Source organism: Maniola jurtina, chromosome 27, assembly GCF_905333055.1.
Source record: "Maniola jurtina chromosome 27, ilManJurt1.1, whole genome shotgun sequence".
Taxonomy (NCBI): Eukaryota; Metazoa; Arthropoda; class Insecta; order Lepidoptera; family Nymphalidae; genus Maniola; species Maniola jurtina.
Genome location: NC_060055.1, coordinates 3565853 through 3589609, shown reverse-complemented (window position 1 = coordinate 3589609; position 23757 = coordinate 3565853). Strand labels below are relative to the sequence as shown.

The 23757-nt window shown below is 36.1% G+C and overlaps 1 protein-coding gene across 1 annotated transcript in view; it reads right to left on the bottom strand.

Moving 5' to 3' along the window:
- LOC123879039 overlaps positions 1-23757 on the bottom strand; it is a 48443-nt gene that overhangs the window by 21253 nt on the left and 3433 nt on the right. Inside the window, exon 2 of the mRNA XM_045926543.1 lies at positions 3194-3271. Coding sequence (XP_045782499.1) covers positions 3194-3263 — 70 coding nt within the window. The 5' untranslated portion in view covers positions 3264-3271. The remainder of the gene's footprint in view (positions 1-3193; positions 3272-23757) is intronic.

Genomic DNA, 23757 nt, shown 5'->3' with positions numbered 1-23757 from the left:
CGTAGCAGACAGACAGACAGACAGACAGACAGACTGACAGACAGACAGACAGACAGACAGACACACTTTCGCATTTATAATATTAAGTATGGATGACAAAATATATTATTTAAGTATTCGGCCGAATAATATGTAGATATTCGGTATCCGGCCGAATATAATAAAAGCAGCCGAATAGGCCGAATACCGAATAGTAACCGAATATTATATTGCAAGTCTACTATTTATAGAACCCGTCCAGCGTCTTACCAAGTTACCACAGTCTGTATAGGATTAAAATACCTAAGTAGCAACTTTAGAAAAACCACAAAAATTCCTGGGCACTTTTGTGGTTTAACAGGGCTCTCTCCGTCACTCGCTTCATACAATCGTAGTTCCAATTTCATTTGAATATTAAGCAACCAAAGTCCATGAAATTTTGCAGACATATTCTAGAAACTAATATCTATTTCTATCTATGTTTCTAGAATATATCTGCAAAATTTCATGGACTTTGGTTGCTTAATAATATTCAAATGAAATTGGAGCCTCGATTGTATGAAGCGAGTGACGGAGAGAGCCCTGTTAACGTTTAATTTGTGGCTAATTCTGTTGTACACGAAACAATCTTAAATTAAATTGACAAACAGACAGAATTAAATCTAGGGCTATTTTTTCGCAGAGAGTATTATAAAATCGTGGTATTATAAGGGGGCTCTTCTCAGACTTGGGCTGCGTTTGGAACCCTCATAGTTTTAGTTTTTAGTTTACGTAATTAGGTAATTATCACCACTATATCATCTTTGAAATCTAACAAATCGGACAAACAAAAAGTGCACTAGCAAAGTCCAATAGCACCTATTTTTAACCCCCGACCCAAAAAGAGAGGTGTTATAAGTTTGACGTGTGTATCTGTGAATCTGTCTGTGGCATCGTAGCTCCTAAACGAATCGACTGATTTTAATTTAATTTTTTTTTTGAAAGGTGGCTTGATCGAGAGTGTTCTTAGCTATAATCCAAGAAAATCGGTTCACCCGTTTGAAAGTTATCAGCTCTTTTCTAGTTACTGTAACCTTCACTTGTCGGGGGTGTTATAAATTTTTAATTTACACTTGTTTGACAGAGTAGGTGTGTTTTTCGTTTTTTTAATTATGACTTGTTTAACGTTTTGCTACGGTACTCATAAAATTACTAACTTATTACCGTTATCAATAAAAATGTCCAAAAGTACAGCTATCAGGTAAGTAGGTAAACAGGTAGGTACATGCATGACAATGTGGGGTGGACGACCGGTCGACGGCCAGTCGACGCCGGCGCATCCTTGCACGGCGTATCCTTTGGGATTTTTTTATTAGATTATAATATTCTACTTATTGGAAATATATTATTTGTATAATTTATTCGCCTTTTAAAGGGGTTTATTTACAGTGTACTCCATACAAACGCAGTTTGGCTCTCATTTGTATACACAATCAAACTAATGTTTCTTTCAGGCTACATTAAATGGCCAAGCCATACTTTTTTTACCAAGATGTAGGGTTTGTAGAGTCAGAGCTTGTAAGTGGAGTTATTTGTTATTTATTGTTATAAATGTTATACAGTCAAGAGAGCTTTTAAAAGTTATGTATACACTTTGGACTTGGGATAGGTCCCACGGGCAGCAGAAATCGAAGCTCAGGCTTGGCTCTACTAAAGATCTCATAACTTTTTAACAGTGCAGTGTTTGAACTTGTGAGTCTTGGCAACCTTTACATGAAATATTTTTGGTGGGATAGATTCTTTCTAGGAGCTAATACGTAGGTACCTACTTAATATCTATGTTTGGGTTTGTCACGGGAGTTTGGTTTAAAAAAATAACCGTAACACATAGTACACATTTATGTGCCTTTTTTAGTTCAGATTGAGTAGGATTTGATTCTTTTTAACCCCCGACCCAAAAAGAGGGGTGTTATAAGTTTGACGTGTGTATCTGTGTATCTGTCTGTGGCATCGTTGCTCCTAAACTAATGAACCGACTTTAATTTAGTTGTTTTTTGCTTGAAAGGTAGCTTGATGAGATTGTTCTTAGCTGTAATCGATGAAAATCGGTTCAGCCGTTTGAAAGTTATCAGCTCTTTTCTAGTTTTCTTATAGATGTTTGGGGGTTTTTTAAATTTTGAGTTATGCATACTGCATTCAAAAGTCATTTTTGCCAAAAATGGTCTATAGGGCAAACAAGCACTAGGACGACGCACAGATAAGTACAGATATTAGTTTCTAAAATGTGTCTACAAAATATCACCGACTTTGGTTGCTTAGTATTCAGATGAGAATGAAACTACGTTTGTATGGATTGAGTGACGAAAAGTATCTATGATAAAGAGAAACTGCAGAATGATATTTCGCATAATATTTTGTATTATAAAGTACAGTCACGAACTTACCTGGAAAAGTATGATGGCAAAGTTACACCAGTGTTCGAGCCCCGCGTTGCCCCAACGAAAACCAAACAAAGCCAGACAAAGCCAAACACAGCCGGACAGGCTAGGGCCCATGAGTATTTATTATTAATGAGTAGTTATTATTATATTTGGTAGAAGAGGTGGGTTCTATGCGTGATTGAATTATAAAGTAAGATAGTAAGTATTTGTTTCATTTAACAGAAAGGACCTTTGATTTGCCTTTAATTTGGAATTAAATTAAAGGTCGATTAATCTAATAATAACTTCATCCACTAAGCATATGATAAAAAGGTGAAAAGAGAAGAGACGTAAAAAGATGAAAAATAAAGAAGAAAACCAGCCAAGTGCGTGTCAGACTCGCGCACCGAGGGTTCCGTACTCGGGTATTTTTTCGGACATTTTGCACGATAAATCAAAAACTATAACGCATAAAAATCTGTATTAGAATGTACAGGTAAATCCCTTTCATATTATAATAACCTAGTTGGTATAATATCTTACTTTGAATATTATAAATACTTACTTATTTGTTCATGAACTCATTTTAGTTTTTTTTTTGTGATGTAACCATAAATTGACGGTTTTCGGTTATTTTCTTTTACTTGTGCTATGACCTACCTACCTGTCAAATTTCATGATCCTAGATCAATGGGGAGTACCCTGTAGGTTTTCTTGACAGACACGACAGACAGACAGGCAGGTAATGAAGTGATCCTATAAGGGTTCCATTTTCCTTTTGAGGTACGGACCCCTAAAAAGAAAGAAGGTCTTACCGGTGTTGGAGGGTATCTGCTTGGAACGCGCGGCCGCGAACAGCGCCGCTACCACCAGGAGGCTCCACATTTTTCAGTCTGTAATAAAGAAAAACCGGTTATTTAAGGTGGATGCGAGGGGTCTACCCGCGAAATTAGGAAATTAAGAAATTAGCTCTATTATCGACTAATTTGTGAGTTGTCGATACCAGAGCTAATTTCTTAAACTGGACCCTTTCAAGATTTTTATATAAACCTGTGATACTGCCATTGTCGCAATTAAAATGCCATATGCCTACGTTGTCGTATTAGTTTACATTGCGAAAAACCAAATTAAATTTGAATTTCGCGGGCATACGTCAGTCTCATGCCTCATAATAATTGAGTTTGATTGGTTAGTATTCAAATCAGAATTTAACTACGTTTGTACGAAGGGCGTTGGTGAGCGCTAGGGAAACTTCTCTTAAAGATAGTTATGTAGGTCCCAGCTACCAAGTTACATAATCGTAATTACTGAATGCCATTATATTAACATGTAAACATGGAATCCTTAATAACATCTGTCGACACACTTAAACACCTGTTTTCAATAACTACCAAAGAAAATGTCGTATTGCGCCATGTTTGTATGAATAATAACTGAAAATATGTAAGTTACATAATATTTACCATGTATGACCTACTTATATAAATTTTATTGTTAAAATATGGGAATGTAGAGTATGTCAGAAAAATCTCAAGGTTTTAGGTAATCAGAGTTTTTATCTATAGGCATAAATAAAATGTAACAATAAAATATATAGTCTTAGGTACTTTTTACTGTGTTACTGAGGATTATCAAAGTCAAAGTCAAAGTCAAAATCATTTATTCAAAGTAGGTACAATTGTACTCCTTTTGATAGTCGAAATTGTTTTTGTACGATATAGTGGTTTTATTTTTATTGTATAGCTAAAGTAAGTAAACGCAGTGCCCGGTAAAACCTACTGTGGCGCTGAATGTAACAAAAATGCCCTGTATATTCAATAAGTTTAATAAATATTTAAAAATATATACATTTTTGGTTTTATTTTATGCCCATCTCCAGGATGCAAACTATCTCTATTTTTAACCCCCGACCCAAAAAGAGGGGTGTTATAAGTTTGACGCGTGTATCTGTGTATCTGTCTGTGGCATCGTAGCGCCTAAACGAATGAACCGATTTTAATTTAGTTTTTTTTGTTTGAAAGGTGGCTTGATCGAGAGTTCTTAGCCATAATCCAAGAAAATCGGTTCAGCCGTTTGAAAGTTATCAGCTCTTTGTATTGTAGCTTTGTACTTAGTCTGTATTTTTTAACGTGAAAGCTCTTTGATTTTTCGGGTTTCTGTATCTTTCCTCAAAATCGGCTAAGCACATGAGCAGACAGACAGACAAACTTGCCTATTCATAACATTAGTAGGTGGATAAAAAATGCGATAACTATATTATTATATACGGTATCCTGTTGGCAACGTATGTAATTATTTTGACTCATCCATAATTTCTTAGCAGCATGTCATGCTTGGCGGACCTTGACCTCTTCCGGGTTTTATCTAGGGCTGCCAATTTTTATAAAAAAAATATTAAAGGAAAAGATAAAGATAAGATAAAGATAAATTTATTTTGGCTCAACAACAAATATAACATAAACATTACAAAACTCAAAATATAGTTATAATAACAAACATTACTGTGCACCTGTTTCCCGAACTTGTAAAAACTGTGTCTCGGAATGAAAGATGACTGAATGACTGACGGCCGTATTCACTTAAACGTTACTATGAGGTCTCACAGTGCGCTCGAACGCATAGTGTAGGTTCCACCAATCAGATCATTGTAAATTGTCGTGATACAGTCATCTGATTGGTGGAACCGACACTGTGCGTTCGAGCGCACTATGAGACCTCATAGTAACGTTTGTGAATACGGGTGTGATCTATCAACGCACAGCTCAAACTACTGGACGGATCGACCTGAAATTTAACATGCAGATATAGCTATTATGATGTAAACATCCGCTAAGAAAGGATTTTTGAAAATTCAACCCCTAAAAAGGTAAAATAGGGGGTTGGATTTTGTGCAATCCACGCAGACGAATTTGCGGGTGTGAGCTAGTTATTTATAAAAAAAAGGATTTATTATGAGGTTTTTCAAGAAATATCATTAAGAAGGAGCATTGCGCGTCCATTTCGTCGTTTCTTGTTATGACCTCCCAACTTCAAGACACGAGTACACACAATTATTATTATTTTTATACTCTGTATAGTGGCATTTGAAGTTGGTTCATAAGAAGTTGGTTGGTTTAAGCTTTTTAGTAAGTACTAGCTGATACCCGCGACTTCGTTCGCGTGGATGTGGGTTTTTAAAATTCCCGCGGGAACTCTTTGATTTTCCGGGATAAAAAGTAGCCTATGTGCTAATCCAGGGTATAATTTATCTCCATTCTAAATTTCAGCCCAATCCGTCCAGTAGTTTTTGCGTGAAGGAGTAACAAACATACACACACACACACACATACAAACTTTCTCCTTTATAATATTAGTGTGAAGTGTGATGTAATATATCTTTATGTCATCACAATAATTAACAGTTCCTGATTTCTCACGGCCTAGGAGTGCCGTAGTCAATTTCGGAGAAATCGCTGTACGTATACATACGAGTAAAAAGAGTAACAAGTTGAGAACCTTTTTGGTTGACAACCCTAACACACACATACGTTCAGGCGGCCATCTTCTTATGTATTTTACATTATGTATAAGTACATAGGAATGGTATAATATTTACTCTAAAGTGTTAAGTTATGTTATCGTTGGTCGTGATATAGCGTTAAAATCATGACCGTGACGTCTTTATGAATATAATATGCATTTTTATTTTAACAACACATTAACGTTAACTTTTGGGTAACTATTTATCGTCATTTTAGATGCGGAAATATAATATTTCTATTGCATAGTTCATTTATAACTGTTATGTTTTGAGATTAACAAGTGTAAATTAAAAATTTATAACACCCCCGACAAGTTAAGGTTACAGTAACTAGAAAAGAGCTGATAACTTTCAAACGGCTGAACCGATTTTCTTCGGTTATAGCTAAGAACACTTTCGATCAAGCCACCTTTAAAAAAAATACTAAATCAAAATCGGTTCATTAATTTAAGAACTACGATGCCACAGACAGAAACACAGATACACAGATACACACGTCAAACTTATAATACCCCTCTTTTTGGGTCGGGGGTTAAAAATAAATTGTATCAGGCTTTTACAATCATTTGGCGCTCAAAAAGGGGCCCCTCGGAAAGTTTTCTGGAATTTCGGGGGTTTTAAATATAGACCTCTAGTTAAAACAACATTACTATTTTCATCGTAAAATGAGTTAGATAGGAGATATTTTTTAGAGATGAAAATTTTTGGCAATTAGTTAGACTATTTTGGGCGCCATTTTTAGTATGCGACGTGTCTAATTACTAAAAGTGGCGCCCAAAAACAGGATTTTATCAAAATAGAGAAAATCAGCTTCGTAACTCGTAACCTGTTAAGCTAATCACACTTCACACTATCACACTTCACACTATAATATTATAAAGGCGAAGGTTTGTGTGTATGTGTGTGTGTGTGTGTGTGTATGTTTGTTACTCCTTCACGCAAAAACTACTGGACGGATTGGGCTGCAATTTAGAACAAAGATAGATTATACTCTGGATTAGCACACAGGCTACTTTTTATCCCGGAAAATCAAAGAGTTCGCACGGGATTTTTAAAAAACTACATCCACGCGAACGAAGTCGTGGGCCTCAGCTAGTATTATAATAATGCTCACAGACCACTGAGTAATTAATCACATTTACCAGCAACACCCAATCAGTCAGACAGTTGGGTACACTGACACACATTAACGTCCTTTATTGCATAAGTGAAGTGGTTTGGAAGCAATGCAAGTGACATACTTTCACATTCATACGGAGAGCATCGCGACTCTGTGTTAATGACAAACCCTTATTTGTTTCACTATATTTGGTACAGCGTGTGACCTTAGGAGCAAATATGTCATGGTGAAAATGTCAGTCAAGTAGGGTAGCTAATAGCCTCATCGGGTGACAGAAGGGCTGGCTCATTTTTTGCGCAACGGATCAGCCTGGCTGTCCAACGCGGAAATGCAGCCAGTATTCTTGGCACCATTCCACGCGGGCATGATTTGTATAGTAATTAGAGAAGGCTAAATTTAAGTTTTAGGGTACACTATAATCATTAATCCCATTATCACATTAATATCATAAAGGCGAAAGTTTGTGTATGTATGTGTGTTTGTCTGTTACTCTTACAAGCAAAAACTGCTCAACGAATTTGACTGAAATTCAGAATGGAGATAGGTTATATCCTGGATTAACAAAATTCCATCTAGTTTGTTTGGTAGGTAATTAACATTCAAATAAGAATTAAGCTCGAAAGAAAAAAAAGAAAAAAAATTATGAAAAGCGCTTGAGATATCTCTAATACTACCCTGATTATTTCCCCATCCATACTAAGGTTAAGATCCATAGAGCGTAGCTACATTGAATGTAGTGGAGTGGAGTGGAGTGGGGTTGGGGTTGGGGTGGGGTGGGGTGGGATGGAGTGGAGTGGAGTGGAGTAGAGTAGAGTAGAGTAGAATAGAATAGAATAGATTTTTATTCAAATAAACTTTAACAACTGCTTTTGTATAGTCAAAATAATTTACCACTGGTTTGGAATGCCGTTTCTACCAAGAAGAACCAGCAAGAAACTCGGCGCTTGCTCTTTCCAATTGTTCAAGAAGCCAGAGTGGACTCTGTAGATCTTAACCATAATGACCTCAACGCCCACGTCACATTAGCTAAACTCAGTTACGCTATAGGGCATCTGATAACATAGTTATCTATAACCCATGGTTTCATAACAAGTAGGTATAAGTAGCAGGAAAGTCCAGCCAATGCCAGCCCCGCGCCTGGGTACCTACATACCAGCAAGTAATATTGGAAAGACAACGAGTATTGGTATCGCCCGTACAGTCGCGGAAAAGTGTTTATTAATAAATCCATACTAATATTATAAATGCGAAAGTGTGTCTGTCTGTCTATCCGTCTGTCTGTCTGTCTGCTACCTTTTCACGGCCCAAGAGTTTATCCGATTCAGACGAAAGGTACAGAGGTAGCTTATATCCCTCGGACGGACATAGGCTACTTTTTATCCCGGAAAATCAAAGAGTTCCCACGGGATTCCTAAAGACTCATCCGCTTAGCCAATTTGTATGAAATTTGATACCGAGGTAGCTTGCGTCCCTGTAATTGACATTTTTTATCCCGGAAAATCAAATAGTTCCCACGGGTTTTTTAAAACCTAAATCCACGCGGACGAAGTCGCGGGCATCCTCTAGTGAATCTGATAGAGAAAACTGCAAAAGAGAGACAGAAAGAGAGATAATAAGTACAAGTAGGAAAGTCCAGCCAATGCCAGCCGCGCCCGAGTGCTAGCAAGTAATAGACTTACTAAGGCTCCACTGTCCGTCCGTCCGTCCAGTCTGTCAGTGTCTCGTGAACCGTAACTACCGTGAACTCAAACAGTTCCCACGGGATCTTTATAAACCTAAATCCACGCGGACGAAGTCGCGGGCATACTCTAGTAAAGCATACTTCTTTCATTCTTTCAGTCATGTAAACTTTCGTACGCGACTGTACTGGTCCGAAGCCGGTTGCACAAGGTTGCATTGCATTACGTCACAGCGCGACTGTTTTCGGCTAACACGTTGCGCCCGCGCCGGTCGCTGTCAGTTTGGAGTTCCGTTATAAGCAGTGACCATTTTATAACAATGTATCAGTACCTAGGGACCTTTGACTTTGATAAATAAATCCATATCCTTTTGACGTACCTACGCAAATATTAAAAGCAATATATAACAAGTGTAAATTAAATATTTTTAACATCCCCGACAAGTGAAGGTTACAGTAATATTCAAACGGCTGAACCGATTTTCTTGGGTTATAGCTAAGAACACTCGATCAAGCCACGTTTCACACAAAAAAAACTAAATTAAAATCGGTTCATTAGTTTAGGAGCTACCATGCCACAGAAAGATTCACAGATACACTTATAACACCCCTCTTTTGGGTCCGGGGTTAAAAAAAAGTTGGTCAAGTGCGAGTTGGACTTGCACAAAGGGTTCCGTACCACCGTAGCGTACAAAAAATTACAATTTTTAATACTTTTTTGTGATATGACCACAAATTCACGATTTTCAGATTTTTCCCTTTACTTCTGCAATAAGACCTACCTACCTGCCAAATTTCGTGATTCTAGGTCAACGTGAAGTACCCTACAGGTTTTCTTGACAGACAGACAGACAGACAACAAAGTGATCCTATAAGGGTTCCGTTTTTCCTTTTGAGGTACGGAACCCTAAAAAAGAAGCCTTGGATCCCTACACACTGTTTGAATCCGTCGGACCTAATACGTTTATTTCTCGGCCAGCACTGCTCAATTTATTAATGTCATGTAAATCTCTGTGTGACCCCGCAGTTATATTCTTATTCTGAACTTGTATTACATCATGTGTATGTGAGCGCCATGCGAAATTGTTATTACCAATTCAAATTCGGACTTCTATAGACTCGTGACGGGCCGCCGTGTTTTGAACTTTTGAAGCATGCTCGTAGGTGTCGTTTTACCCACGGTGACAAGTGTAAATTAAAAATTTATAACACCCCCGACAAATGAAGGTTACAGTAACTAGAAAAGAGCTGATAACTTTCAAACGGCTGAACCGATTTTCTTGGATTATAGCTAAGAACACTCTCCATCAAGCCACCTTTAAACAAAAGAAAACTAAATTAAAATCGGTTCATTCGTTTGGGAGCTACGCACATACAGCTAGGAGCCATACATAGATACACACGTCAAACTTATAACACCCCTCTTTTTAGACCTAATATGTTTATTTCTCGGCCGCCACTGCTCAATTTATTAATGTCATGTAAATCTCTGTGTGACCCCGCATTTGTATTCTTATTCTGAACTTGTTGTATTACATCATGTCTATGTGAGCGCCATGCGAAATTGTTATTACCAATTCAAATTCGGCCTTCTATAGACTAGTGACGGCTCGCCGTGTTTTGAACTTTTGAAGCATGCTCGTAGGTGTCGTTTTACCCAAGGTGTACAAACCCTTCTTAGGGTTCCGTACCTCAAAAGGAAAAGTGGAACCCTTATAGGATCACTTTGTTGTCTGTCTGTCTGTCTGTCAGTCAAGAAACCTATGGGGTACTTCCCGTTGACCTAGAATCATAAAATTTGGTAGGTAGAAGTCTTATAGCACAAGTACAGGAATAAATCTGAAAACCGCGAATTCGTGGTTACATCATTAAAAAAAATATTAAAATGTGTTTCAATTTTCAAAATAAGATAACTATACCAAGTGGGGTATCATATGAAAGGGCTTTACCTGTACATCCTAAATTAGATTTTTATTTATTTTTATGTATAAGCAATAAGGCCGCCTTTGCACACAATTGTTTTTTTCTGTTTTTTTCTTTCTGTGTTGTGATCCTTTACATGTGTTTTTGTGTGCAATAAAGTGTTCTATCTATCTATCTATAATAGTTTTTGATTTATCGTGCAAAATATTGGAAAAAATACCCGAGAACCCTCAATGCGCGAGTCTGACTCGCACTTGGTCGGTTTTTTTTTTTATTGTTTAATAATAATAATTTTTTATTTCTTTATAGATTTAAGGATGTATTGATACTATATTTTCTGGTGTCCTCGAGAGACATGCAATTAATTGTAAACTTGTCGTGCTAGAAAGAAGGTCAATACCGATACGCATCGGTAACAGTGCGTGTATTGGACCAATCTAAGCGGGTTATGTAACTTAATCGCTTTGGTAAGCGGCCAATATTGGTTTTATTGCTGTTTGCTTTTACTGTTTTGTGTTTATTTTCATTTATTTAGATTTTATCTGTCTATTTCTATACATTTTAATATTTTCTGTAGTTTATAAAGATATTTTACTTAGTTTCTCAAAAAGTGTTTTTTTTTTAATCGAAACAGTTCTGATCTTTGGGCAGGGGTAGTCCGTAGTGGTATTCTTTGGTATCATTGTCCTCGAGAGATATGCAATTAATGCAAACGGCCAATATTGGTTTTATTAACCCGAAAAGAGGGGTGTTATAAGTTTGACTTGTGTATCTGTGTATCTGTCTGTGGCATCGTAGCTCCTAAACTAATGAACCGATTTTAATTTAGTTTTTTTTTGTTTGAAAGGAAGCTTGATCGAGAGTGTTCTTAGCTATAATCCAAGAAAATCGGTTCAGCCGTTTGAAAGGGCTTTACCTGTACATTCTAAAACAGGTTTTTATTTATTTTTATGCATAATAGTTTTTGATTCATCGTACAAAATGTGAAAAATAAAATACCCGAATACGGAACCCTCGGTGCGCGAGTCTGACTCGCACTTGGCAGGTATTTTTGATGAATAAAAATGTTGTACTTAATATTGAGTTGGAAGTCGCCATTCAAGCACTTAGGAATTTTCTGAAGTGGCGTAACATTGCTCTCCAGTTTAGTTATTAGATAGTGTACTATCACTTTCCACTATCAACAATCTCATCAGTTAACAGTTAAAACACTTCATTTATGTAATGATCTTGTAACACCATGGTCTCAGACCCTATCCGTGCCACAGAACTCTAAATAAAATAATAGAAATGGTATATTCTGTCTTAATAACAGGATAGCGCAGACTTTCAGCGTATTTGAGCAACCTCATACAAAAATAATTATTATTTATTTAAAATTTATTTAGATTATATTTTCATGTAAGACAACTACAGTCTCTTATGCGGTCTGGGACTCTACCATTGGAAATCAGATTCTACTGAGAAAGAGCAGGCAATAAACTCATTAGTTGCTTTTTAAGATTCCATACCTCAAAAGGAAAAAGGAACCTTCGTAGGATCACTTAGTTGTCTGTCTGTCTGTCCATCTATCTGTTGTATCTGTCAAGAAAACCTATAGGGTACTTCCCGTTGATCTAGAATCAAATAATTTAGCAGGTAGGTAGGTCTCATAACACAAGTAAAGGAAAAAAATCCGAAACCGACCGACCGAAATAGGCTACTTTTTATCACAGAAAATCAAAGAGTACCTACGGGATTTATAAAAACCTAAATCCACGCGGACAAAGTCGTGGGCATCAGCTAGTATGTAATATAAATGAACTATAAAACTATGTAAATAAGTCTGTTTAAATAATAGCGCGCACTGATGTTTCACTGCACATCTGCGTGGCGATAATCTCGCGCTTTACACTTCTACGCCTATTTTTAAATTCTGTGATCCACGCCTTACAAAACATGCCAACTCTAATTTCCCAATGTTCCCACCAAACAAAGGCCTATGTAAACGAAACGGAACGTTTTCGCAAACCCCACGAAGGCTGTATAGACCTACACGATTGGAGACTATAAAAAATTTACATGCGTGTAGGTGTATGGTAGCATTTGCATATTATAGTGGATTTATGTTACACCAGACCAAAAATCACCATCCATATTATCACTACCCAATATCCATGCATGGCACTCATGTTATAAATTTATTTAGGCCTAATGTTTGTATTAAGTCTAAAAATTAAATTAGCTTCAAAGCTGCTGATTACAAATAATTGTACAAAAAAACTGGCCAAGTGCGAGTCCGACTCGCGCACTGAGGGTTCCGTACTCGGGTATTTTTTCCAACATTTTGCACGATAAATCAAAAACTATTATACATAAAAATAAATAAAAGGCTGTTTTAGGATGTACAGGTAAAGCCCTTTCATAAAATTATGATACCCCACTTGGTATAGATACAAGATACAAGATTTTTATTTGCAGAAACATTTTTTTTTATAGTTATCATTCTTTGAAAATTGAAACACGTTTTAATTTTTTTTTTAATGATGTTCGCGGTTTTCAGATTTATTCTTGTACTTGTGCTATAAGACCTACCTACCTACCAAATTTCATGATTCCAGGTCAAAGGGAAGTACCCTATAGGTTTCTTGACAGACACGACGGACAGACAGACAGACAGACAACGAAGTGATCCTATAAGAGTTCCGTTTTTCCTTTTGAGGTACGATACTCTAACCCGGATACATATTTTATACCTGTCATTTCAGTCATATAATTTTTGTACGACACAAGTGTAAATTAAAAATTTTCAACACCCCCGACAAATCATTTTCAAATAAATAATTATGTATATCTAGGCAACGTCCATCTTGAAAGCTTGACATTTGTCAATTGACACTTGAATATTATGAACCTAAGGGTTATCTAACCTTCTTTTCTACAAGAAAACTAGAAAATAGCTGATAACTTTTAAACGGCTGAACCATTTTTTTGGATTATAGCTAAGAACACTCTCGATCAAGCCACCTTTCAAACAAAAAAAAGTTAATTAAAATCGGTTCATTCGTTTAGGCGCTACGATGCCACAGACAGATACACAGATACACACGTCAAACTTATAACACCCCTCTTTTTGGGTCGGGGGTTAAAAACATCCTCAGCTACAAAAAAATCGGTGATTTCCATGACAGGCCAACTAGAAACCGTAATAAGCTCGCAACTCCTACGCTCCGCCTCAGAAAAGTGGGAAAGTCATTTGTGGGAATGAGTGTAATATTTTATAATAAAATTCCACAGTCAATATTAGACTTGCCTTTACAAAAGTTTAAAAAATCCATTAAAAGTATGCTCCTGGCAAGAGCATATTACACAATCGAAGATTATGTAAATGATAAAAAAGCATGGATTTGACTCGCTCCAGCAATGCGCGGGTCTGCAATTGCTTGTATAGTATGGAATATTATTGTAAATTGAACAATTGAAAAGAGCAACCGCCGAGTTTCTTGCTGGTTCTTCTCGGTAGGAACAGCATTCCGAACCAGTGGTAAATTATTTGACGATTCAAAAGCACTTGTAAAAGTTTATTTGAATAAAAATCTATTCTATTCTACTCTATTCTATTCTATTCTATTCTATTCTACAGATTAACAAAATTAGGCTCAATTAAGGTTTAATTAGGTAAGTAATTCAGTAGGCGATAACTTTCACACACCCAACCTTGGAATTAAATAGTTTTACAGTAGTAGGTAATACAAAACGTGACTCAAACGCTCTACACTTTATGGCATTGCAAGTTACTAAACTGACAAATATAAGTAGGTACCTAACAAGATAAAGTTGAAAACTAAAACCCGACTGCGATCGTCTTAATAAACGCTGAAATATTAGAGTAAAATTGTTTTTCTGTCGCTTGGTATATTTTATGACAAATCATTCATCAAAATCGGCCCAGTAGTTTAGGTGCTACGGTGGAACACACAGAATCTGGATACAAACATACACAAATACATACATACATAGACAGCTAAAATCATAACACTTCCTTTTGGCTTTGCCGCAGTCGGAAAAAGAAATTCGTAGATTGTTGAAACCTTAACAATGTAAGTAGGGGTGGGAAACTTACATCCCCTATAACACCCTTGAGGGTGAAATTTTCGAAAACCGTGAAATATGTACCTACTTCTTCATTTTTCATATCAAAATACCAAATACATAACTTGAAAAATAACAGACTTTCATACAATATTGCATTGCAAATTGGATTGTGTTGAAGTTTTACAATTGTTGTAATTGTACAGTTGTTGTTGGGATTTGCGATATGTTTGTGTAATAATATGTATATTAGCAACATATTAGCTAGGTAAGGGATATAGCGCGTGAGTCAAATTGCAATGCATGCCGGCTTACCTACTTGCAAATATTTCCTTCCTTTAAACCTGAAATATAACTTCATACTTATAGTACATTCGCTAAGCATTACATAAGCAGAAGTTGTATAACAATTGACACATACCTACTAAGGTCGTATACCTATGAAGGCTATTCTAAAGGTCTACATCACCATTTATACCTGACCCATCCTACCATAGTGAATATTAGAACGTTGAGACCATTTTAAATTGGAGATGGCCATAGCTGCATCTCTAAATTCCTCTAACCATCATTACGTGACCCCTTTTGTCATAGAAATCTATTAGAGTACTTAGACCAATTTAAACTGGTGAAGTGACATGGCTGCACCAGATTTTATAAGTGGAGTAACCAATATTAATAGATACGTGCTAGCTTTGAGAATACTTTGTATATAGAGACCATCTTATGTTGGTTATTTTACTGGTTTTAACTGAAAGGTGTTCAGTCTATTTTTGGATGGCATGTACTCATTTCAGATTATGAAATCCTATAATTTGGTACTTTTAAGCTTTCAAGCACATCATAATCAACACCAATTTACAAACACTTATTTTTGAAAAACCAGTAAGATAATAATTATACTGGATCTAAGGTAATCTACCTACATATCGAACTTTCGAAAAAAAAAACAATTTTTAGGGTTCCGTATTCGAAGGGTACTCTATTTAAGTATTACTAAAACTCCGCTGTCCGTCCGATCGTGCGTCCGTCCGTCTGTCTGTCAGCGGTCTGTATCTCGTGAACCGTAATAGGTAGAAAGTTGAAATTTTCACAGAATGTGTATTTCCATTGCCAGCAAAAATAATAAAAATTACAAAATGGCCGCCACGAAATTTAAAAATAAATGAAAAATGTTATTTCGTGTGCAATTCCAACTCGCACGTGACCGATTTATTTTACTTCACAAAAACCTTTACACAAAAAATTTGCTTAATGTTCTTAATAATAAACTTATTTGAGTAACATCTCTTAATGCTACGCGTAGCATTAAGAGATGTTACTCAAATCACACTTAATATTATAAAGGCGAAAGTTTGTATGTGTGTGTGTGAGTGTGTGTGTGTGTGTGTGTGTGTATGTTTGTTACTACTTCACGCAAAAACTACTGGACGGATTGGGCTGAAATTTAGAATGGAGATAGATTATACTCTGGATTAGCACATAGGCTACTTTTTATCCAGGAAAATCAAAGAGTTCCCACGGGATTTTCAAAAAACTACATCCACGCGAACGAAGTCGCGGGCATCAGCTAGTAAGTTAATAATCCACAAGAGTCCAGACGTAGCTACGTCTGGACTCTACCACCGGTTCGGAATGTAGTATCTATTGAGAAAAGTCGGCAAGAAACTCAGCAGTTGCTCTTTTCAAATCATAAATAGTTATGATAATAATCAACCTCAACAATATCTCTTTTGCATGCCACTGAAGGCTAGCAGCCGGTTATTCATAAACTTATCTTTCAATGATTACATTAGAGTCGTGTCTATGAATATTATTATCGTGTTTTTCTTCCTTATGTTTCCTTAACTGATAATAATTAAAAGCAATGATGTCATCATAAAATCAAATTCGGTCAAGTGGGAATCGGATTCGTACGCGAGGGGTTCCCCACCATCGTACAAAACATAACATTTTTAATTTTTTTTTAATTTTCATGGCATGGTCGTTTTAAAATTATTATTTGTTAATATTTCATTCATTCATTAATATTTCAACAGCTCTCTGACTAATACGGTTCGTGACAGACAGACAGACAGACGGACATACGGGCGGACAACGGAGGCTTAGTAATAGAGTTCCGTTAGTACCCTTCGGGTAATGTACCCTAAAAAGGTGTCAAAATGTGGTTAAATATCAGCTAATGACCACAGTCAGGTAATAAAAACAATGATAATACCTATGGATAATACTTAACAGGGCTCTCTCCGTCACTTACTCCATACAATCGTAGCCCCAATTTCATTTGAATATTAAGCAACCAAAGTCCATAAAATTCTGCAGACATATTTTAGAAACTAATATCTGTGCCTGTGGTGTTTTAGATTTTTCTAAAAATATGTATGTAGTTTTAAAATTACAGGGGCTCAAAGATTTGTATGTGAATTTTTAAGACCGCGTAACTTTGAAACCGAATATTTTAACGGAAATCTGGAAAACCACAGGCATAAATATTAGTTCCTGGAACGTTTCTACAAAATTTCATTGAGTATGATTGGTGAGTATTCCAATGAGAGACGAACTACGTTTGTATGGAGCGAGTGACGGAGAGACCCCTCTTAATCCATAGTCTGTAGACCCTAGAATAATTAATACTCTATTTTTTTTTTAATCTGGTTTTTAAGGGACTTTTATAGGTGACCTACTTATATGTCAGCCCCATCGTTACAAACTAAACTAAAAACAATAATATTTAATTCCTAGTCTAGAATAAATACTATTTTAGACCTAGACTATTTCAACATGGTGCTAATCTAATTTTCTTTGAGCCAAAACTTGGCGATGTCTACCCACATACGCACAAAGTAATGATGTAAGCCCACATCTGTGACATCATATTGTATAGTTTATACTAAGGTTAGGTCACACAGGACTCAAAGGAATTAAAAAACTTATGGAGAACTCATTACTCAGGCATGCTGGTTTCCTCACTATGTTTTTAACCCCCGACCCAAAAAGAGGGGTGTTATGTGTTTGACGTGTGTATCTGTGTATCTGTGTGTCTGTGTATCTGTGTATCTGTCTGTGGCATCGTAGCTCTTAAACTAATAAACCGATTTTAATTTAATTTTTTTTTTGTTTGAAAGGTGGCTTGATCGAGAGTGTTCTTAGCTATAATCCAAGAAAATCGGTTCAGCCGTTTGAAAGTTATCAGTTTTTTTCTAGTTACTGTAACCTTCGCTTGTCGGGGGTGTTATAAATGTTTAATTTTACACTTGTCTTATGATAAAGCAAGTGATATTAAATTGCTTAAAACTCAGATAGCTTCCAAGAGTGAAAAGTGCGTGCCCCGGATAGAGGATTCGATACTTCCCCTATTTCAGTCAGTCAGTTATAGGATCACTTTATTTTCTGTCTGTCTGTCTGTCTGTCCGTTCGCTCATCCATCCGTACGCAAGCTGTGAACGCAAATTTATAAATATAAAATAAAATAGTGAAAATATTACTTCCTTTACTGAAACTGAAGATCATTGTTGCCGGCCTTCTGTTGCGTGCAAAGTCACGGGCGTGTTGGTACGAGTTTTTTTAACGTTTCTTTAATTTTCATGCTTTTATTATTATGTAATGTAAAGATCAGAGGTTTTACAGTTGTTTTAGCCACTGTCCACGATTGATGTTGATAGACAGTTACTTTAAGTATTGATTTTTGATAAGAGTGCTAAATTCTCGGTCATTTAAACCGAACCTAGGATAGTCACTATGAGATAGTGATTATCCTAGGTTCAGAAATTTAGGTTTAGGTTTAAAAACGTTTAATTCTCATAAAGACCATGAAAAGTCATTTACATGAGAACTTAATTCTAAGAATAAAGTTTACGATATTCGCCATTTACATAGACCTTACTTAGGCTTTTCTTAAAAACCTAAGTAGTTTTTACAGGTAATATCATTGTAAAGAATTGTCTATATATACAAAATCTTACTTTTTTTGCTCTGAGTTTGCAGTGAAAATTGCAAATTGAAAATTGTTTTTTTTTCGTAAATTACAGTTTGCGTTTACAAAAATAAAAACATGGTGAAAACTTTGTTTTCTGTTAAAGTAACTTCGTTTGAATTGTCAAACTGTATAATCTCTTGAAGAGAAACTTATTTGACATTTTAACAAATCTTGAAATCTGTCAAAAAAAAATTAACTTTTTTTTGCAGTGGAAACGTATCAAAACAAGTGATAAGATTCGTCATATACGACGACCTATCAAACATTCACAATATTATATTATTTAATTGTTTTTTGGTGCAAATTCACATTTAAATTATTTGTATTTTGCTTGCTTCTAGAACTTAAGCTTTAACTTAAGAACTTCTTGCTGACGTAAACAGCTCTATTTTTGGAGATTGTAACAAAAAAACGCACTAAAAGAATAATTACGTAAACAATTATGTGAACTCGGCTTTACAAAGCAGAAGTTACAGGTGATTACGACCGACCTCGCGCCGAGGTCGCGTAAACAAATTTACATTTGCAATTCATGTGTGCCTTATCGCTATGATTTTATGGCATATTTTCAATTAAATTTTATCATTAAATACTTTGTAAATCAATAATGTATTTAATACTAGCTGATGCCCGCAGCTTCGCCCGCGTGGATTGGTCAGATCCCCTGCAGCATCAGGATTGAGGAGTTGGAATCCAATTTTTTTATGAAACAATGTCGCAAAGTTCCTCTTTCGATTAAAAAAGAAATGACGCAAATCGGTTCAGAAATCTCGGAGATTTTGGTGTACATAGGTAGAAAAACACAACTCCCTTTTTGAAAGTCGGTTAAAAAAGTAGCCTATTTTACACCCTGGTCAATCCTCTACTTGTATGTGAAAATCCCGTTAAAATCGGTTCAGCCGTTCCAAAGATTAGCCTTTTCAAACAGACAGACAGACAGACAGACAGACAGACAGACAGACAGACAGACAAAAATTTTAAAAACGTGTGATTCAGTTATGGTATCGTTCAAATAACCATATGAACTTAATATGTGGTAGTTATTTCAAAATTACAGACAGACACTCCAATTTTATTTATTAGTATAGATATAGATTATTTACTTTGAAAATAAACTCTAAAACAAGTACAATAAGTGTTGATTTGCTTTGCACGTAGTACCTACGTGTAGTTTTTCATTCATTTGTTTTTTAGTCACACAAAATTATAATAAAGTGTTATTTAGTTGAATATCACGGAATCATTATGGGTTTTTTTATAAGTATTGTTCTTATATGTAAATCTTCACACTAATATTATTATAAAGGCGAAAGTTTGTATGTGTGTGTGTGTGTGTGTGTGTGTGTGTGTGTGTTTGTTACTCCTTCACGCAAAAACCACTGGACGGATTTGGCTGAAATTCAGAATGGAGATAGATAATATCCTGGATTAGCACATAGGCTACTTTTTATCCCGGAAAATCAAAGAGTTCCCACGGGATTTCTAAAAACCTAAATCCACGCGGACGAAGTCGCGGGCGTCAGCTAGTAAATAATAAGTAGGTAGATACTAGATACGTATCTAGATTCTAGATGTAGGTAGGTAATTACCTAATTATGACCCATAATAATAGAAAGAGAGCCAGCGAGGGACAGACCTTCGTTATTTTATAAACTAGATGATACCCGCAGCTTCGCCCGCGTTGATTGGTCAGATCCCCTACAGCATCAGGATTGAGGAGTTGGAGTCCAAATTTTTTATGGAATAATGTCGAAAGTTTCTCTATCGATTAAAAAAATTTACACAAATCTGTTCAGAAATCTCGGAGATATCAGGTAGAGAGCATAGGTAGAAAAACACAACTCCATTTTTAATGTCGGTTAAAAAAGAAGCCTATGTTACTCCTTGGTTAATCCTCTACTTGTCTGCGAAAGTCCCGTCAAAATAGGTTCAACCATTCCGAAGATTAGCCCGTTCAAACAGACAGTCACTTCAATTTTATTTATTAGTAGTATAGTTATAGACATAAAAGCCGAAAGTTTCTCTGCGTATTGGCATTCCGAACCAGTGGTAAATTATTTTGACGATTCAAAAGCACTTGTAAAAGTTTATTTGAATAAAAATATAGTTTATTCTACTCAATTGTTCCCAACACAGGGAGGAACGATCAGCGACTATGAAGTTTGAATCATAGTGGTTTGGGGAATTATAGATTGCAGGTAAAAAATGTGTAAACATTTTACGTCAAAGTAGCTACTTATGTATAAACTAGCTGTGCCCGCGACTTCGTTCGCGTGGAATAGTGACCGCGCTTTATATAGCCACGGACGCTCAGGCGCGAGGCGTGTAGTACGTACTCTGTACGTTAAAAATGTTCGCCGTGATTCTTTAAATTGACATAACTTTTTTATTTATGAACCGATTGACATGAAATAAACACTAAACTAGTGAAAACCGTATCTAGATCGAATAAGCCGTTTCTGATATTAGCGTGCACAAACACACGGACAAACAGACAAAAAAATTTATTACAATTTCGGGTTCGGCATCGATATAATAACAACCCCTGCTACTTTTTTTTATATATTTCCATTCTAGAAACTAATATCTATGTCTATGGTTTTCCAGATTTCTGTTAAAATATTCGGTTTCAAAGTTACGCGGTCTTAAAAATTTTCATACAAATCTTTAAGCCCTTGTAATTTTAAAACTAGATATTTTTAGAAAAATCTAAAACACCACAGACACAGATATTTCTAGAGTATGTCTGCAAAATTTCATGGACTTTGATTGCTTAATATTCAAATGAAATTGGAACTACGATTGTATGAAACGAGTGACGGAGAGAGCCCTGTTAATGTGCCAAATTAACACTAAATATATGGCAATATACCTTCTGCCCATTTTAATGTTATTGTACATTTATATACATGAGCTCAGATTTTTCTCCTCTTTCATTTAACTTCCCATTCAATACAATATCAAAAAAAATATTTGAAGACCTTCGATTTTTTTGATGTAACATCCGTTAGGTCAATTTTTTTCGTATAAAATATAGCTTATGCCACCCGGACCTATACAACGAATCAATTGACACCTCATACAACAAAATCCACTAGTTTAGGCACTACGGTGGAACACAGAATCTGGATACAACATACATACATACATGCATTCTTACATAGTATACATACATACACTGCTAAAATCATAACCCTTCCTTTTGGCTTGGCCGCAGTCGGTTAAAAATTGCTCAAAAGCTACGCCTCCGAGTCTTCCCACAGTCTACCAAAAGCAGCGTGACTGTTGTCGCAACACATGATTCACACATTAGCATACCGAATTGATTTTACACCAAATCCGTGGACGGTTTTGATGATTTCGTCGTATTGGGTAAGATTTTTAATATGGATTCAAAATTTTGCGAAATATTATTGACGTCGGGTTTTCTTATTTATATCATAGTAGTAGGCATTGATGTATTTACTTGTTAAGATTTATCTAGCCTAAAATCTGCATTTTCCTCACGAGAAAGGTAAACTAAACCAAATCTCTTAATTTTTGGTTTTTTTTAGGGTTCCGTACCTCAAAAGGAAAAGCGGAACCCTTATAGGCTCACTTTGTGTCTGTCTCTGACCTCTACACTGTTCGTCTTTAAAACCTATAGGGTACTTCCCGTTGACCTAGAATCATTAAATTTAGCAAGTAGACGGACGACAGACGGACAGATAGACAGACAGACAGACAACAAAGTGATCCTATAAGTATAAGGGTTCCGTTTTTCCTTTTAAGTTACGGAACCCTAAAAACAAACATACAAACATGTCTACAATGTAAAAGCAAACATCACGTCATATTGCACAATACAAATAATTACTCGACCATTCCAGTAAGGTCAGGAGTCCACAGAAGCAAGGGCGAGCGCGGGTGTATATGACTAGGTATGACGATGTGACAGTATACAACCTTGGTTAAACCTACGGATCGGATTATGAGGATAAAATCTTAAAATGCCAATTTCTGCTCATTTGAGTTTGTGTTTCATCGGAGTTTATTGTATACTAGACAGTGTAATCGTTGTATGAAGGACTAGCTTACGTCTGCGGCTTCGTCCGCGTGGATTATACTAATTTCAAACCCCTACTTTACCTCTTTAGAGGTCCAATTTTCAAAAATCCTTTCTCACCGGATGTTATTTCATAATAGTTATCTGCATGCCGAACAGCCCGATCCGTCCAGTAAATAAATAAATAAATAAACAAATAATGTTTATTTATTATACTATATAGATTAGTCAGTCAGTCAGTCAACATTTCCTTCTATACATATATTTAATATGCATGCCCACCCAGCTGATGTTCGCAACTTTGGCAATTGTCCCTTCGCCGATGAGGATTAGTATAGCCATCGTCTATTTTCTCGTTCAAGAAACTTACAATCGATCTGACTTTCTTACGCGCTTTTATAAGTCTAAATCGAAGAATAAACAAAAAACCGGCCAAGTGCGAGTCAGACTTGCGCACTGAGGGTTCGATACCTACTCAGGTAATTTTTCCGACATTTTGCACGATAAATCAAAAACAAATAAAAATCTGTTTTACAATAAACAGGTAAAGCCCTTTCGTATAATACCCCACTTGGTATAGTTATTTTACTTTGAAAATTGAAAGACATTTTAATTCTTTTTAAAGATGTAACCATAAATTCACGGTTTCTCGGATTTATTCCTTTACTTGTACTATGAGACCTACCAATCTACCAAATTTCATGATTCTAGGTCAACGGGAAGTACCCTCTAGGTTTCTTGACAGACACGACGGACGGACGGACGGGCAGACAGACAGACAACAAAGTAAGGGTTCTGTTTTTCCTTTTGAGGTACGGAACCCTAAAAATGAACACAAATACTAATAAGCTAAGCTTGTTCCACAATTACACGCGCAGGTCTAGGTCTTAGTTAGCTAAGTATCTACCTAGCTAAGTATATAATCGGCCATCTTTATTTGGATTACGTGAAGCAATCCTCCTTATTTGCCATGAGGTCACCTGCCCAATGGAGGCAGGTGGCTCTGTCAATACATCATAGCTGTCTCGGATTTAGTTCAAGTATGC